The sequence below is a fragment of the Amphiura filiformis genome, chromosome 17 (assembly GCF_039555335.1).
Source record: "Amphiura filiformis chromosome 17, Afil_fr2py, whole genome shotgun sequence".
Lineage (NCBI taxonomy): Eukaryota > Metazoa > Echinodermata > Ophiuroidea > Amphilepidida > Amphiuridae > Amphiura > Amphiura filiformis.
The window spans coordinates 45,996,694-46,017,002 of record NC_092644.1 but is presented as its reverse complement, the minus strand read 5'-3'; the positions used below and the strand labels follow the sequence as shown (position 1 = coordinate 46,017,002).

Sequence of the window (20,309 nt, the reverse complement as noted above, 5' to 3'; positions counted from 1 at the left end):
GGTTATACTGAAACAATTAAGAGAGTAATGTACGCTTACCACTACCATGGTTACACTGAAACAGAAGACAGCAGGAAGTATATAATAAACGTAATAATAATAATAAACAAAATAATAATAAAATAATAATAATAATAATGTACGCTTACCAGTTCCAGGTTATACTGAAACAATTAAAGAGCACAGGAGGAAGCATATAATAATAATAATAATAATAATAATAATAATAATAATAATAATAATAATAATAATAATAAAACGACCGCAGTTATATCTATCCAATCTCATATTCAGTTTTCAATTGGTGGGCGGTTCTCTTTTCAACTGTCTGCCCCTAGATCAACCCAATGATTGCGTTAATAACATTCTGATTGACATATGACGTGGGTAGAACATTCGATTTGTAATTGTCTGGGTTTATAAGCAACTACCAATGACAAGAACAGTTATATTGTATTCAACATTTGTTATTTGTTCATAAGGCTGGCGTTTATTGCTATTTTACCCTAGTGATGACATTTTCAAAGAACAAGAATGAACCTAGTACTTTTTATCTTTTTATCTTAATTTTGAATCTAATGCGCAGAATATCATCACCAACATCACCAAGGCTCATTAGCACAAAGTCCCAGTCTCATATTTTATTCTGCAGAGTTAATTGCACCATATTTACCGATCCTGTTGAAAACATTGTGCGTCATTAATGGCATGGCAAGCGATTTTAGATATTTTAAAAGCCGAAAAGGCTTTCAAGCCAAATACTTAAGACTAAATTATTCATCGCTTTTGGTAATAAACTCGATTGTGTCTCAAAACGCTCGCTTGTCTTTTTTTCTGTTTGGCTCGTGTCATTGGTGTCTTAGGGATGATACATAGAGTGGATAAGAGGGCCGCATCCTATGCAACATTGGGATTTCCTGCTATACTCCTGCTTATTAATATTTCACAAGAGGATGTTTTTACTACTCATCTTACACAATGATAAACGACTCTTGATTGATATGTTAAACTCTGCCTGCAAAATATGCTTAATATTCAAACTTAAATGGCTGATAAATGGATTTCTAATCCGAGTATTTTAAAGTATTTAACACTGTTGAAAGTGATTTATCTGATGGAATGCAGACAAGAGACAAATAATCTAGACATTAAACGCGTTTAATTTTTATTGAAGTGATTTATTAAATGAGATGTAAATTTGAACAAATAAATCATCCAAGCGAAAAACATTTCGGCAATTCATTCCAATCTTCTGAAATCAATTGCGCGTGTTTAATACTTAACAGTAGAACTCGTCGGTTTATTTGCAATGATCGACCTGTTGATGATAATTACTTTCCGTAATATTACGTCTGCATAGTTACCATATTGATACACGAAGTACATTGGTACTTAATTATCAATAACGGTAGCAACAAAACTGATGCTCATGATTATGATGATGACTAAAAAACAAAGGCAATGTGAATCTTATTGACCACGTCACTGCGCACTTGAGAGCTGTAAAAGTATACGGCTCATTAGGCGTTGTCTTCTCAGCATATGGCTATACTATAAGTCAGTCGCTCTTGATTAGTATGCAGTTTGTAAAGGGCTCTCAAAAATGGTAATAATATAACGAACTGAATATCCATTATGCGGATGAGCGAGAAGAAGTAGAACCACCAGTGAGCTCATTGGTACAGTGTTAACACCACACCAGCAGTCGCTTATATCAACAGCTTTCCCTCAATGGATTTATCTGGTGCATCAGGGATTTGAGGGTTTTGACAGCCAGTACAAACGTGATTGTCTGTTACTTATTTCACCGACCTCGTTTTGTGTGGTGTCTAACATGGACTACATCTTAACTACATCTTACGAATAAATTACCTTATTGAGTTTTATTTACTTGAACCAAGTTTAATGTTCATGTTACTGGACCTAAATGCCACTCGTGCCGATATGCACCACAAATATCGCCAAAACGGCAGCCACCAGGAGAACGCCTGGAAGTAACCGAACTTCGATCATTCTCCAGAGTGAGGATACGGACGACATTACGACGGATCTGGATAATACTTCAAACGACAATTTAGATGGGGTAGATGGCGTATTAAACATCATGGTGAACCCGCAATGTAATGGCGGGGTGGATGATGCCAAGCTTCAGCACTTATTGGATGTTCTGGAAAACTTAAATACGGATGTGCCAGAGGAAAGCAGCAATAAGCTTAACGAAGATGACGGAGGTGTAAGTAAAAGTTCAAAGTAACACGATTCATATATCTTTCATGGGCATATATACCTCTTTCACTGAATACTTGTCGGTAGATCGTATTTATCGAGAATCGAGCTCTGTTGCAAACGTTGACATTTAACGCCTTATGTCCCCGGGGTTCCCGTGTAAAATATATTCACTGTTTGATAACGATGTGACTTAGTTTGATGGCAGAATTTTAATACTTTAGGAACTAATCTCGATCTCGATGAGATGTTCCTGTGATAATATTTCGAGTATCTGTTACAGCGCAACATAGTTTTTATGTATGTATAAGCTGAAATGAAAAAATAAGCGTTTCACGTTAGGCATTTTATTTCAAGAGCATTGACTTTTGTCATAAGTATGTGGTACGCTAGCGTTTGTTTTATGTAGCATCTTTTTTGGTATTGTTGAAATTCTTGGTTGATTATATAAGAAATGTATTACAGATAAAGTCATTCTGTTAGGAAATTAATGTTAAGTAATACTAGACGCGATTCAAACATTTATATGTAAAATAATGTATTAAGCTGGAACATTATGTTACCACTTAGATCTAAGATATGATGGGAATGAGTCTAGGCTTAAGGGATCGGATTGCACAGTATTTTTGTGGGACATGAGATCACATCAGACATATGAAATTGCATTCTGAATACGAGGAATGTCCTTCTGATATCAAGTAATTTTGATTTTTTTTAAATTGGCGATATATAACACATTCTATGACATTCTTCGTAGTCAGAATACAATTCGATATGTCTGATGTGTTCTCCTGTCCCACAAAAAAATAATGTGCAAACGTTGCTATCCGAGGCCTTAAGTCAACGCCCCATTTCTATTTTTAGGTAGTACCAAAAGTAATAAAAATCCAAGGGGAAATTGGTGAACCCAAACAATGAAGAAGATGAGAAACCAATGAGCAAATGCCATACTTTACAGAAAATCAACAAAATGAAACGATCTAATCATGCAAAAGAACAGATAATTTAGTATACAACAAAATAATAATACATATATTGTGTAATTAGAAATTAAATACTCCAGGCGGCCTGGTACATTTCCGTGATTAAAATGTGTGAAAACTTGGTGGTAATTATGGCACGTCTCATAAAAGACAGTATGCAATATTGGCCAGCTGTGATACGTTGGATTTTTTCATGCGTTTAATATCGGGTGAGAAACAATTCCCAATATTATCAATATCATAAAGATGTTAGTCTTTGGTCGATAAAGTGTCTAGCAAGGCCCAGGTAAATGAAATATAATGTTACTAGTTTGCACAGTTATAGCTGCGAGATATTAGCTCAAAATGTGTTAATCAAGATGTTTATGTTCTTTCTTTCACCCATCCATAAAGTGGGTATTTTTAGAATGAATGTTTTAGATTTCAAAACTGGCATATGTTGAATATGTGTTTTTATATAGTGGATTCATTATTGGTGTCTTTACATTGCTAGGTATAGACAGTGATTACTTTGTGCAGAGTGATCGCAAAAATATCTTTGCATAATGATATCGGCTACAACTATATTCTATTCAAAATCTACTCTCTGTCCAGATGTTGTAAAGATTTCATTTCAAATTCTATATACCATTTCTACATCATGTTTTGTAGTATTGATAGTAATTTGAATGGGGCTGTAAACAATAAATCATTTATTTTAGTTGAGAGATTTAACGTGGTCGTTTTATTTTTGTAACATTTATATTATAAGCAAGCCAAGCCAATTATTGAATTTTAACAACCTTGTAGAGAACTGCCTAACAACGATTCATTTCCAATATCAGATAATTCATCTATTTCCACTCTAAGTAACAAATCACAACCGACAGTGAACAAATAACCTTGTTAACAGTGTAAAACCTATGCATTTCATTGCTTATATCATAACATGATGCCATCATTCTAGGATTAACCTATTTGGAAAACCAAATACGTGTGAATACTAAGAGTTTGCCGATATACGAGAGTAGTGATCCTCTTAAGTAAACTGTCCTTTGTTTTTAGTAATCAGATTGTCATGTATAAGTAATCTTCAACATCATTTGATATACAATGGTGCGACCGTGGATTAGATTATTTGACACAATTACTGAAATGTCATTTATCAATACATATACCATGTATACATGTAAAAAGCTTCTAATGTACGCTTTTGTGGTAGTAATTGCGCTAGAGCGGTATGTTTGATGATATGACGGAGTCACACCGATATGTGTACATTTTCAAATCATTAATAATATTAACTATTAAAATGTGTTAAAGGTAACAAAGAACTCAAAGGTCACAATAACACCGTGCCATATAACTGCTCTCTCAACTAAAACTACAGTATCTGGTAATAATAACACTGCATATACCGCCTTTTACTTAAAATGTATATTTTCACATCAATCTGGTCCCTAAAGTAAGATCCTACTAAATGGTACAATTTGGCTAAAAACATGGTTGGCAAAGATATGTTTTTAATTTTAATTTTTATTGAAAGCTGAATCAAACATAAATTTTCCAAACTTTCCCACCTCATACTTTTTAAAGAGCTGCTGAGACAACACCTTGGGTAACGTCACCAATCATTAATTTTTTGAAAAAAAAAGTCTGGGTAAGGTCGCAATAGGTCGCGTTACCTAATACAACAATTATAATTTTTGGCCTAAAGTAAATGAAATGAACGTTTTTATCGCAGCAAACTGCTTTTTTCTTCTCCCATATCAAAACAAAGTATCTGTAAGTAATAACACAGCAGGTACTTCGTTTTAACTTGGAGGACGATTAAGTTGAATGTATCATTAAACATTGGCCAAATTAAGAACGTCTGTGACATTTAGATTGCCAAAGAGATTGATGTGTGAAATGTGGCGGAACAATTGGCCTGTGAAACGCCTAATGGATTGGTATCTATTTTTTGGTCATGAATTAATAAAATTAGTAGTCACGCATTGTTCCATTTGGGGATTTGTAACAATAGCAACAGCTCTACTTTTCAAAATTGATAAATTAAAGAGGAGATTTTCGCATGCAGTGTTATGATTGTGGAAAAATGTAGTTTTCATATTTGATTACGTACCATGGGAATATTAGTTATCGAATGCCGAATCTGAGATGCAAATATTAACATGATTAAACCAACCATAACTACGTTTGTTTTTTTACCAGCCATAGGGAGTAGAATTTCAAGATAATGATACCGTTATTGCAGTACGTCAAGATATTCATGGCTTGTCCTTGGCATCGTAAGAGTAGCCTATAGTCAAGTATACTCTTATCATTGTATGGAGAAATGTCTCTCACCGCGAGTAAATGAGAACGATATCGCCAAATGGTAATTTACAATAGAGGCCAAAATATTTACTGATGGATGTAAAGTTTCAACATATGTTTAGGTCGTGTACCTTGTTATCTTGTCTGTGTTTTTACTATTTTCTTCATATATTACGTCCGCATATATTTCAGTATATACCCTAACAACTTTAAACCACTTCTCCTTTAAGGCTTTGTTCTGTGATTTAAACAAAATAAAATTAGATGTACTCGTACGCGCGCTGAAATGTGTGTATTCGGGGTTAGTTTGATGGTAGTTATCCAGTTTTAAATTGATGTTCGACCAGAAAAATAAAAGGTCATACACCACCCTACGCCATACATAAATCGAAACAGTAATATTCAGCGGGGTTGTATAGTGTAATTTTCACCCATTTTTCACTCTTTCATTTCCTCTAAATTTAAACATTTTTGGCTTAGATAAAATAAAAATAAAATACCGCAATTGTGCCGCAATTGAGTGTCAGAATCGTTATATAAAATGATGTACAGTTAATATTCATATATTCTTTAAACATAGGATGCTTCAGTTTTACACAAATCATACTTAATTGAAAACCATCACACTCGGCTATTTCAAAAAGGCCACGATAGCCTAATCACGCCCTATAATACACATATTGCTGTGAAACCAACAACAAAAAGCCAATATTTCTAATTTGCGATTACTAAGTTTGAATACGGAAGAAGTCTGCGACTCATCTTTTTAACCAGTCAACAATTATTACAACAGAGTAAGCTACAAATTTGTAGAAATAATTTTTTATGAGAATAATTAAAATGCTGTATCATTGGTTTTGCAATCAGATTTGCTTATTTAATTTCTCACTGTCATGAAGTTTATATCAACCAGCATCCGATTACATAATGTAGTGCTGGGCCAATATTTTGCCATTAGCGAGGTAACAAAATCATCCCCATTACTAAAACTAGTTTGAAAACACATATGCTTCATTAGCGGTATATATACAAAAACGATATCAAAATATCAGAAAAAATAATTAGAGTTATGGAGTTAAAATGTTCAATATTTTGTTTTACCTAAGATAAAGCAATTTGGTCTTCAAGCGTCTGTCTAAAACAACATAATCAAGTATTTATGCTTCTTTATCCGCACATATTGACCGTATTTATTTGCCGCTATGGAATTACGTTATATGTAAAGGTAACTTAATATAGCAAGATATACATGGCTTTGTCTATGGTAAGTTCTGTGGTATATTCGTCAAAAACATTAACCATTGAATCGCTTTGTAATTCAGCGACGGAAGGTAAATAAGAACACATCGTTACCTTCGTCAGCCATTACATTTTTTTATGATAGAAGTTACAATGACTTAAGAGTAGAAACTTCATTGTTACTTTACTACAGGAAACGACCAGTAACAAATAAGTACATGGTTCATCCAATACACTTTCGTATCTGTTCTTTAAACTGTCAGCGGGATTTATGCCACCTTCCTTTGTTCCTTTGAAGTACATGTGGATTAACAACACACCTTTTTCAAATAAACGAAAAGGTCTGGGCCATAAATAAAACTACGTCATGATACGCCTTGCAGCGCAGTTCTGACATCACTTCGAATGCGTGAAACTACGTCACGCAAATTAATGTCCTCACATTGCCCTACATTAGTAAATTAATGCGAACTATATGTGGACTTCTCACCATACATGAAATAAAAATGTTCTAAGTAAAAAAAAGTACATGCATAATATTCCGCAGTCTATACATTGGTGCTTTTAGTTAAACAGCTATAAAATTGCCGAAGTTGTCGCTAACAAAAACGTATTTAATTCACGTATTTAATTCACGGCGGTTAACCCAGTTAACCTATAATAGCATTTTGATTCCTCTTTTTGTTGCGCTCTAACTATGACTACTTAAAGGCGCCTTGAATTTCCACATGTAAACTTATTTGCATTTTCATTCCAATAAACATTCATTTTATTGTACTTACATATTCCTGTGATTATTTTGTATCTAAGATGTTGAGTCAATACTACATGTGCCCTAGATTTAATTATTGTATATATTTACCGACAATGATCCTGTTAATACGTACTATGTAATCAACTGTCTTGTAGTATTAAACAGAATAAACTACATTTTTTAAAAATAATTTTACGGAAATGTAATATTTTGTGCAAGTGAATAACTGATTAAACCCAATTTCAAATAATTAAAGGTACTATGGCATCGAATTGCATTCCATTTTATAAACACTAATATGATATATCTTTATTTGAGTTTATAACTACTTCAGGTTATACCTATTGATACACACTAGTAAATATTATTATTTTGTTTGATGACAATAATAATTAAAATGTTGTATCATTGGTTTTTGCAATCAGGTTTGCTTAATTAATTTCAAAGGCAATGGTTGCTTATCATTTCTCACTGTCATGAAAGGTAATATCAACCAGCATCCGATTACATAAGGTAGCACTGGGCCAATATTTTGCCATTAGCGAGGTAACAAAATCATTTTCATTACTGAAACTAGTTTGAAAACACATTAGAGGTATATATACAAAAAACGATATCAAAATATCAGAAAAACAATAAGAGTTATGGAGTTAAAATATTAAATATTGTGTTTTACATAAGTTAAAGCAATTTGGTCTTCAAGCATCTGTCTAAAACAACATAATCAAGTATTTATGCTTCTTTATCAACACATATTGACCGTATTTATTTGACGCGATGAAATTACGTTATATGTAAAGGTAACTTAATACAGCAAGATATACATGGCTTTGTCTATGGTAAGTTATGTGGTACATTACTCAAACATTAACCCTTCAATCGCTTTGTAATTCAGCGACGGAAAGTGAATAAGAACACATTGTTACCTTCGTCAGCCGTTACATTTTTGATGATAGAAGTTACAATGACTTGAATATATCGTAAATAAGGCATCGATCGTTTAGCTGTTACTGTTATTAAAAACTGGGGAAAAGATTATATATAGAAACATAGTCAGTTGAACGGAAGGAGCAACATGATACCGGTGTATATGTCATGACTGACTTATCATAATGTTCCAAGTCATTCGATCGTTGATTATTAACCTATAATGATTTTTCCAGAACCAAAGCATCTAACTTTTCAGTTTGCTATGTCTTCGTTCTTAAAGTAGCACGAGGCCATTTGATTGAAACATGAGCATGCAATGTCTACCTGATCATATACCAAACCAAATCCTTACAGCATCATTCTTGAATTTAAAAAGAACGATTCATCCCTCTCCTTAACGATCCCCTTCTCATTAATATCATCTTTGTGGACTTCATCAAACTTGAATTCAAAATGATTTACTAAATCTCATCTTGAGACATCAAGATTTCCGGGGAATGTCTCTGAACCTCTTACCAGACAGTGCATATAATGATGTCTTTTGTAAGGCACTGCGAGACATACTTAACATTGTACTCACGGGTGTTAACCGCACGTACTTTGGTATCTCAACTTTATGCTCGTCTCACAAATTTGTTTCGCTTCAATTCCAATTACATGCTTTTGCCGCTGGTTCCGATTATAGTTAAGATGAGGACATATTTGAAGATAAGGGGCCCCACCTACTCAACATCGGGTAATATGACTTGGTAGTAAAAGATTGAAATGATACGGTGACATTCACTACACATGTAATACCGTGCGTGCGATGTGGATGAGATATCTCTATTTTATCTTTGGAGCTATCAAACGTTTGAGCTATCAAACTATTTGATGATTATCATGTTAGTTAGTCCTATTGTGTATAAACTTCAAAATAACTTACAAATTTGGATCACAACTGATTATGCGCATCTTTTGCTCAGGAATCGGAATTTCAATCAATTTCAATCGGAATGTATCGACAGACTGCTGAATATAGATTCGTCAACTTTCCCTTGAATTACCGAACAGGACATCGACCGTATGACACTGCACAGTAAACTAACCCTGCAGGCATGTCGTCCTCTTTCGCTCACTTATCATGCTTAATCACCGTTAAATAATTAATTTGCTGCCCTCTGGCTCTAAAGCGCTAACCCACTTGTTCAACAGTGAATTTCATGCGTAACATGAACTTAACAAAGAGATGAATCCAGATTCGGTAGTCTGCCAAACTCATAACAATATAGTTGATTCAGTAATCCCTAAGATAATCGGTCGGAACAAATACACACGAAGGGTGTAAACATTTTGCAACTTTCCGCAGTAGTGTCCTGTGATAATGTTTATTAATTCAAACAAAAGTCATAAAACGGAAATGGACGCTGCAAAGCTTGGAAGATTTGATACCGTTATTATGAGCTCAATGGTATCTGCCCCTCATTTCGCCTATGCTAACGAGTAACGAACCAGATCATATTAAATGTGATTATATGAGATCGTTATATTCAATCATGTTGTAAAAACTGCTTTTCATTCTGCTTCTTATGATGCAAAATCAAGTACGTTTTCTCCACCCGCCCACATTTTACGGGTCTTTTATTATCACAGACAGTTCGCAGTCAGTTCCATGAAATATGAGCATGTTTTGAGAAAAGCAATAAATTAGAAACTGCGTAATCATATACGGTTCATGTGGTTTTTTTGTCACTTTGTTGCCGGAAATGATAGTCTAGAAGGAAAAAAATTGTTCGGGCTAGTTGACTTCTCAATTTTCATTCTGAAATTTGATCATTTTATTTGCTTAAACCGTCTTTGGCATTGAACCTCTATAATACTCTATATTAAAGGATTCAGAATGGTTACTGTTCAGTAGAAGTTGACAATTAACCTCCGATGTGTTTTGTCTTTTGATACTCCTTGCCAGGGTGTTGTAACTGTTTATGTATAGAATAACAAAGCACTTTGGTTCCGTGTGATGAATATCTTATTAGCCATCTTGCAACAAAGCTCATAACTAAATGAACACAACACAGGACATGCTTAAAATCGCAACAACATATGAAGGAGGAAACTGTGACGTACGACTCACGATAAGTTTTTGTAAAAAAGGACATTTTTGTGAACGCCGTTGCACAAAAGACACATGTTATTCTGTATTTGATCGAAATTGTGGACGACAGCGCAATTATAACCTCGTGTTGAGGTGTCTATTTGACTACAGACTTGACATTTAATATGGAATACTTTTTCGCAAAATTCCAAGACTGGTCTGGTAGAGGTCTGCATAAACAGCACGGGCTAAATATTAACTGGGATGTGTCGGGAGATGGTGTAAAATAATTGTTTGGCAGAAAATGTGTTTCCATTAGTTTACATTATGGCGCTCATAATGTAGTAAATTAGCCTAAAATGGCGGATTTAAGGAGACCGAATTTAAATTTCATGGGGGTAAAATTTCTGAATTTGAGCAACATTATTCTGATATTATCAAATTTATTGAGGTTTGAGTCAATTTTATTGAACCAAAATACCAATAAGTGTTCGTCAGAACTGAAATGCACCTGTGATCTACCAGTTTTGAAAGTGGGAGGAGCTTTAAAAATATGGCTCTATAAAGATGCACTCAAATTTGAAACTGGGGCCAAATGTTATAAACTTACTGTAAACAAAGAAACAGTGTGAGTTCACTGGACAACCAGGAATCCGAACAGTTGTTTTTGTACTGTAAGTTTATAACATTTGATAAAATACCATTCAAACTTTCTATGTACGTACAGCTTTTAAGAGCCCTATTTTAAACTCCTCCCTCTTCTAAAAAACTTGGTACAATAAGTGTATTTCAGCTGTGATGAATGCCAGTTGCTGACGAAGTTTAAGAACTATCACCTCAAACCCCTATAAATTTGATAATAATAGAACACGTTGCATAAAGTCCGAAATTGTGTCCCCCACAAAGCTCAAATTTAGCCTCCCTAAATCCGTCATTTTAGGCAAATTCGCTACATTATGAATACCATAATGTAAACATATCGAAAGCACGTTTTCTATCAAACAATTATTTTACACCATCTCCCGACACACCCCAATTAATATTTAGCCCGTGCGGTCTTTGCAGACTCCGTCCAGACCAGTCTTGGAACTTTGCGAAAAATATTCCATATTAAATGTCAAGTCTGTACATTGATCTTTTCAAAGAAAAAAAAGGTACGAATTTTAAGCAGATAAATCACGGTTGTTGATCATGTGATTTCCAAGTGATATTTATTATTCATACATAGGCTATTTATTATATAACTTACATAATTCATACATAGGCGATTTATTATATAACTTACATAATTCATACATAGGCTATTTATTATATAACAATATCATTCAATATCTAGACCCCAAATACAAACTGATGTCAGATGGAAGATATAATACAAATATAATGACATTATTCATGTCACTAAAAACAATGAAATAATTATTCAACGTAAATGGCATAATGGTTAATACAATTATTTTCAAAACAAAAGAAAAATCAATAAACAGCTGCGATCGTACGTAGATTACATGCGTTAACTTTGAATGATTGATTTCATTCGTATTATCATTTGGTGTGAAATGTTTCGTAATATCTAGCCAAGGTACACGGTATACATGGTACAGAACGAGTTTCGCCCCTGTTTAAAAATGGAATGTGCACAAACATTTGGTGACAATTCAAATATATTCCATATTACAAAAAACGCCAACGTCGGCGCCATCATTGTCGTCTGTTCGTAAAGTTTGTGGAATAACGCAGATAATTATAATCGGAGCCAGATATAAAAGTACAAGTTTGCTGCTGAAGATACCAGCCCGCAATTGGTTAGTAGCTAGTGTCTTCTAGTGTCTTCATCGAAAAGGAATCGCATAAAATGGCGAAAAAATGACAGTACTTTTACAAGACAACAAACTTTCCTTGGCATTGTTGACATGTTGCCTGCAGGAAAGAATGTTTCTATTACTAAGACGCAACGTTTGAGACGGTTAGTATGATTGAAGATGCAAAATTAAAAATAGGGCATCCTGCTTTAACGCTGCGTTCAGAAATTTCAATCATGACTACAAATCGTAAAGAAATTGTTTTTGAGTTTGATTAACAGACGTAAACTAGTATTTTTATATCGGGCTCCGATTATATCTAGACAGGCGTAGTGTATTCTTAGTTGCGATGAATTATGGGAAATAGACAAGTAATAATCATTGTATGGCATAAAATGGCTAATTTACTCGTCTACGTTGTAAATTAATTGAATAATGGCGAAACGAAATAACAAATATCTGTGATACACCAATGTCACATTAATGAATAAAATGTCAAAAAGCATTTTTCAAGCTTGACCTTGAAAAATTATGCTGAAATTATCAAGGATAAAATGATTTTTATGATCATGATAAACATATGCACACATTTCCTGTGAACATAGATAATTTTATGTTTGAAATAACGCAAGTACGAGTTAGATGATCAATTCACTTTGAGCGGTGACAGATTAAGCATTATTATACAGTCTTGAAAAGTCCTGAAAAATATAGTAGGAACACAACCACCCCTCCCACCTTGGTAAGACGAGGGTTACATTTTGAAAACATGGATTAGATTTATTACGTATATTGTAATATGAGTTAATATTGGTAAGGCCAACAACGGACTATTATAGAAACACTGTTTTGTCCTTGTATCCAGAACTAGGAGCATTTAGAAAAAAATGAGAACATTGAGGACGCTATTTAATTCAAACCTTTAATCATAAAACAATTCAAATATTTTATTCACACTATTAGCGCACTCTATGTTTATAACATAAAATGTATAAATAAAAATAATGATAAGTAAATGAATAGATCTATAAATTTATTCAAAAAAGAAAAATATCAAAATATTATAGCTCAAAAATTATAGTGGTTTTAATAGCTGTTATTATAACCCAAGACAAACGTTGAAAATTAAATAGCATATTCTTAATAAATAAAACAATTTACCATCATCGCCTGTTCATTAACTGCTACGTCCTTTTTTCTCAGACACTCTATAACGTTTCATGAATATTGTTTGTCTCTGGACGTCATCACATTATATCCCTGATTTCTGGGCCCAAGTTAAAGATGTTTAAGGCCGTGATATCAAGTTTAGCTTTAATAAAGACCTGCTGAATAGAATGCTAGGTAAACTTACGGAATCCATCTATTTTAAGGGTTACTCCAGGTCTTATAGGATAACCTTCAGTGACGTTTTTTTGGCATCTAGTGCGATGATCCCTAAGATCCATTAAACTGTTGTTTGAGTACATGTATAGATTCGTAAGCTTCTGTAAGGACATACTTTGGAAGGTTAAAAAACAATACTAATCGCAGTTTATTCGATTTTGGAAATAAGCAATACCAATAGAAGAATATACGAAAATAATACAATTATTGTTATTCAATACGACTAGAATTGTAGCTAAAGAGGCTCAGGAAGACAAAACCCAGCAAACGCAAAAATGTTTTTAAAACGTTTTAAACAAGTTATATTTTGGGTTTTGGTTTAGGTAAAAAATGTTATTGTAAACTATTTTTGCAAACATTTTTTGCCAAATATTTTGTCAACAATAAAATAACATTATGTTAAAATATTTGCAGTACGTTTATCAAAAAATGTTTTTGAATGTTACGAAAACGTTTTATACCCTTTATATACCCCGACATTTAAACGTTTTCTGGCAACCTTTTATAACCTTTTACGAATGATGTCGAAAACGTTTTGTGTTTGCTGGGAAGAGAAAGAAGAAGAAAACTAGAACAAGAACAACAGCATGTTTCCTTAAATGGTAACAGAGAAACATCTCCGAGTTAACGACGTTGAACGTAATCTGTCGCAATTGTATTGTAGGATTATGTTGTCACAATTCCGACAAGAACGATGCAATTCTAAGCACTGTATTGACAAAGGATTTAACAAGACCTTTAGCATGTTCACTTCGACGGCGGGCGTCTATCTTGTATTAATTTCATGGCAAGTCTGACTTCTATATTCTCCTCTGGGTCTCAATGCTACGACCAATGGCATTAAGTATTAACTTTTCCATCAAGTTAATAATAAAACACTGTCTACCGCCGGTAATTTTCATTTTGATTGTTTTTAGTCTTGTATTGAATGGATGAAGCCTGTATCATAACGCACCTGCACCTTCAAATATTCATTACATATTGCGGATGAGAAACGACACAGTTTCAGTTTTAGATTTAGCGTGTAAAGATCAAGTCATCTCTTAACAATTGTGTCAAGGGATGTCAATTCTGTTTTACAATGTCAATTGATCTCTCCGCTATAAACCACTTTTTGTTTTTCAATTTAACCACGTTACAAAATGAACTAGTTCACGTTTAAGGAAGGCATTTTATTAAATGCAGATTGTAAAAAGTATTTGATTAATCGTAAGATTGTATGAAATAATGTTAACGATGTAGGGTGAAGTCGAAGAATATTTGATTTATGACGCAAAATGTTTGGGATGTTATATAATTTTTCCCTAAATAGATTTATATTGTGTCAAGCATTGGCTTCTGTAAAAGCCTGTAATGATTTACTTTCGTTCTTCCTTTGCGTTATTCAAATATGATTTCCAATAGCAGAACGCATCAATTGATTGCAATCCTAGAACCCCGTGGAATTTATTTTTGATGACAAGTCTTTGTTTGAAAACCCACTTCTCAACGCATGAGTGGCGGATGTGTTATTTTTTTCACCAAAACATGACAGTCTTGTTCAATAAACTGTATAGCTTATTTAAATGTCATATGGACAGCGAGATATTGCTCAGAATTACTATGATGTTCTGCAGACGAAAGGCGTGAAAAATTATTTGCTTTTGGTGTTTAATGAAACGGTGTTGTTTTTTAGCTTTGTTCTCGTAATGTCATATTAGTTTAGATGCACGCTTTGAACTTTACAAAATCCCTCATTCTATGTTTTGATAACTCCGTGACCAACTCGTCTAGTATTGTGTAATAACACGCACTATGACGGTACTATAAACTAAACAAACTGGCATAAGAAAGGAGCACTTACGCGAAGCCTTGTGATTCCGGATTAATCAGGATTCGGAGAACTGCAAAGCATTCTTTATTGGTATGCCATATCCTAAATCATGTGCACTATAATGTTCAAACCAAATGTGTTTGATTAATTTGTAAACATATGTGTTGCAATAACACAACGTTTGCTGTCATCGTGACAATTTGAATAGCACAAATAATGTTCCACTGTCCAATATCATTTACGCAAAATTTTATGGAGTAAAACTTTTGAATCTGGAACTTTTTTGTTATTCAAAGGGTCACCATGGCAACATTATCGGGTCTATTGAAATGTACAGTAAACGCGGCTACTGTTAATGGTACCTTGACAATTCAAACACAAGTTTTGAATCGTGAGCTTGCTAGCATTTACCAAAGTACTCGTTCTGTTTTAGAATGTGATATAAAAGTATTGTGTGCCAGGCCCAAGTAAAGACAAGGTAAATAAGGCTTTAAAATGAAATTCGTACAATTTTGTGGAAATCTTCAAATTAATTAATATTGTTGATTGCCTGAAGAACGAGTTCCCATATACTGTTTGGAATAAAATTGATACGAGCTGTGCCATCTGGACGTAACAATTGTTTATTACGTGATATTCATGTCTCTAAAGCACATTATCGATTCTATGCAGTAACTATATTGAATTGATGTTACAGATATTGAATGATCTGTTAATTTAGAGTACCATGATCAATAAAATATAATCAATGAGTAGCTGTCGCAGTCTGCTCTAGACTATTATTAATACACAAACAACCTTGGGGAAGTCCTACATGAGACAAAAGAAAACAATTCTACTGATGTATCTAATTTGATTCCAATGAGAAAGCTACAGAAGTCATAACCTTGGTTCAATGCATCAGGCCTTTTTTCTCTCTCACTCTCTACTCAAATATTTAGTTCCACCATGGCCTATACAAGGCTCCAATACTAATATTGTTTTAGCTTAAAACCATGTAAACCCGTTTCATTTCATTCAAATTCGTGCCGTTGAGGGCGTCGGTGAGTCTTGAGTGTACCCCCTGTTTCTCACATTGACCATAATTAATCTACCGTATTTAAACACAATATATTTGTTGAGGGCAAAAGGAAGACTACATGCCCTTTTACCTAACATGAAAAACAACTGTCTTGTATTTTAAACCTTGTCCTGAGAATGTTCAAGTATCGTCTGCGTTTTTAGTATTCAATTACGCGGGAAAAACGCGTTAGCTCCCATTTAGCTCATTACGCCTCTCAAAAACATGTCGGTATAGAGTCCGTATCTAATTATCTTGCCAATAACATGATAAGATAAGTATGTGACGTTAAGTCTTCCCCGAGAGGTATCAGATTACATACAGATATCTACTGCCGGGATCCTCTTACATGGAAAACTACGGATGGGATTAAATGTGTGTAAATCTTACATGTTATACAAAGTAATCATGTATGGTTACTTATTGTACAGTTGTTGGCTTTTGACGACAACGGCAACGAGAGAACATTTAGTATTACACCCAAAATAATTCTTTTTCAAATTTATTTTACACCTTCCGCTGACCAATAAGGGACATGACTCGTTCGCTAAAGAACATAAAAATACTATACAACAAAAACCGGTAGATCGTAAGTTATGACACTTTCTATAAAATCAAAATTTCAATGACGCTAAAAATCCCCAAATTTGGATCTACATGTAATATTACAAGTTATTTTTGGAGTGTGGAATCTCTACGCTACCCCACATTAGGCCAAAAAAACCCACCCAACATGTTTGTTTCCTGTAGCAGGTCTAAAAAGTCAAATGCAAAATGCGGTTTTTATTTCATTTTTAAATCCGTTTTTATACTGGGCATGCCTTGAAATGATCCAAAAAACAACCCTTTTTAATACGAATTTGAACGGGAATTTACAGTGGCTTTCTCCGACACCCACAAAAAAAATCACATTTCTTCATATTCAAGAATAATTTGATGATCCCCTTTCAACCTACAAATGTGATGCGATCAAGCAAAATCAGTCGGAACTCGGAAATATTGATTTTGAGATTTGTAAATGCTTTTTACTATCCTATAAGAAATGGAAAATTTAATATTTCCGAGTTCCGACTTATTGAGCTTGATCGCATCACAAATTAAAACAGGTATTAAGAAAAATGTGTGATGTTTTCTCCGGTAGTTTTTCACTACACGCGTTTGTGTAATGTGTAAATGTTTTCTCCAGTAGTGTTTTATATTATTTCTTTGTGATTTTCTGGGTTTTGTTTGTTTGTTTTTCTCCTTTTTAAGCAAAAAAAAATCAAATGCGCAAAATAAGCCGTCAAAAACGAAATGCGCGCGCTACTAACAGGAAACAAACTTTTTTTTTTGCCTTACATTGTGTACTCGTGTAGACATTCGTTTTTGATATTTTATTGTTTTCATGCCCTCAGGTCTGAATTCATCATTCCGTGTTAAAGTGGACATGTTATTGAACATTTATTGATTATTATTTATATAGGCTACGTACTCATTTAATAGTCAATTTGGTGTATGAGCTTATTCCGTTATGTAGGCTTTTGACGACAACTAGAGCCCAAATTTAGTATTACATCCAAAAACAGATCTTTTTATCCTTCCGTTTACCAATATTAGAGCGTTGAGAAACAGACACAAGATGGCACTATTTATTTTATTTTAGGGATTTGCCGAAAATAAGGTGCTAGCTGACAAAATTAATAGTCAATCCTGTGATGAGATTATTCCGTATTAAATTATAATTAAATATCACAAACCAACGCCGTTCTTGCAAATCGCCTAATGTCAAGGTTTTAATACACCGCACTCTGGATCGCTATGTTGTTCTGGGTTCGAAACCCCAGTAGAGAGGTTGCTTTTCTGTTTGCTACACGGTGAAAAGGGGTATTATAGATGTGCAGATGCACAGTATATGACAACGCAACACAGCACGAGTAATAATAAACATTTTTTTCACCGGGATCGCCATCGCAAACAGAAAGAAACAGATTCGATTCAAAACCTTAAAGTTACTTGACGGGCTATATTGAAACATTAGAGAGGTAGCGATGTTCTCCCGGATGTTCCATACGTGTATCTAAACGCGTTCGTTCATTCGTGCGTTTAAACCGCACATCTCAGTTCAAGACATTGTACAGCATTATACTCACAGGAGGGCGACTTGTCATCTTTTAACGGTCAGCATGCATTTGAGTTGACTATGAACCAGGGTTAACATGTCATTTTAAAACAATTGCATTGAGTGCTTCCCGAATATTATGTTTGCAAAACAAAACAAAAAATAAAAAAAAACCAAAAAATACCATTCATAAAAGTACCATTCATTATGTTGCCATGGCTGAACTGTTAATTTAAATTTAAAGGAATCCAGATTCAAAAGTTTCACCCCATTATAAAAGAATCAAAGATAAAAAACAAAAACAAAAGAAAACAAAACGTTGCACAAAAAGATTAATGAGAAGCAGAATTTATATCCGTGACCTTCGGTTTTCACGTCAATGTCTACCATAATGAGTCGAACACCAGATGTTTAATGGAAGTGAAATCAACCATCTTATCATGTTCTTATGTTGTCGTCACGTTTGAGCTTTGGCTTGCGTTATTTCACACTCTAAGAATAAAATAGTTTACGTGACTGCACATATGCACCGGTTTAAACTACTTGACACCGCACTTAAATCTTGAAAGGAATATATTCAGAATTTCACTGATATATTAGAACATTGAAACTGTTTCATTCCAGGTGGAATCATTACAATGCATTAATTGGAATGTAACATGCTTAAAGAGGCGCGAAAATCCGCATGCCATGAACCTGGTAGAAGCTAACAGAACGTTAATAGCGAAATGTCATCAACATGTAACGGAAGCCTTTCTTTTTAATTCGGCCAGAAACACACACATATACATAATTACTGACACTGAGTTAGGTATTTGTTTCGTCGATTCTATGCCGCGGCTATACTGTCATCGTTTTTGACACGTTGCGGGGTGACATGTTAAAGGCACGTTGAGTTGGAAAAGAACGGAAATTGATTGAATATTTGAATTTTGTATTGCTTTATCATGGTAGCTTTTGTTTCTTTGTGAGGGATTCACAATGACTTTTCAGCGTATGCTGTCGCTATTATAAGAACATTACACAACTAATTGATTATTAAAATTTTGAAACTTTTAGAATATTTAATATAAGTCACACTTAGCATCATTGCATTAAGTAAAATCTGATACAGTTTGAGCTGATCCTTTGTATAAGCTCAATGTTTGTGCGTAAAATGGCGCTTTTTTAGGAGATAGTAAAAGTGTCAATGTTTTTTTGCTTTATAAGTAACTGGTTTATGACTGAAACAAATTATAAGTCACATAGGTATCATAATATAAACTCACACGTTGAAATACGCTTTTAAAACGGTTTTAAAAGTTAAATAGCTTTTGCTTCATTTATTTAAAAAATGATGTTGTTTAAAGGTCTGTAACCCGATCGACAGCATCATCCCCCGATTTTTCATTGTTGATGAGGTTTTGGTATCACATAATAGATACTATTTTTCTCATTACTATCCTGAAATTTGACGCTCCAAGTCGATGTATTTCCGGAGAAATCATGAAACACAGCGGTTTTTACAGGCTACCATTTTGTAAATAATAAAAATTACTTCGGATTTCTGGGCAGGGAATTAATTGCGAATCATCCGTCTCCTCAACAGCTACTTTGGTTTCGCGTCATACACATTCTGTGAAAAAAGCGAACCACACTAACAGCTG

The 20,309-nt window shown here is 33.9% G+C and overlaps 1 protein-coding gene across 1 annotated transcript in view; it reads left to right on the top strand.

Annotated features, from left to right (window-relative positions):
* The first annotated feature begins 1,778 nt into the window (after positions 1–1,778).
* The window catches only part of LOC140137875 (short transient receptor potential channel 4-like), a 236,144-nt gene continuing 217,613 nt past the window's right edge, over positions 1,779–20,309 (top strand). The window contains 1 exon segment of the mRNA XM_072159679.1: positions 1,779–2,233. Within this exon segment, the coding sequence (XP_072015780.1) occupies positions 1,928–2,233 (306 nt within the window). The 5' untranslated portion in view covers positions 1,779–1,927.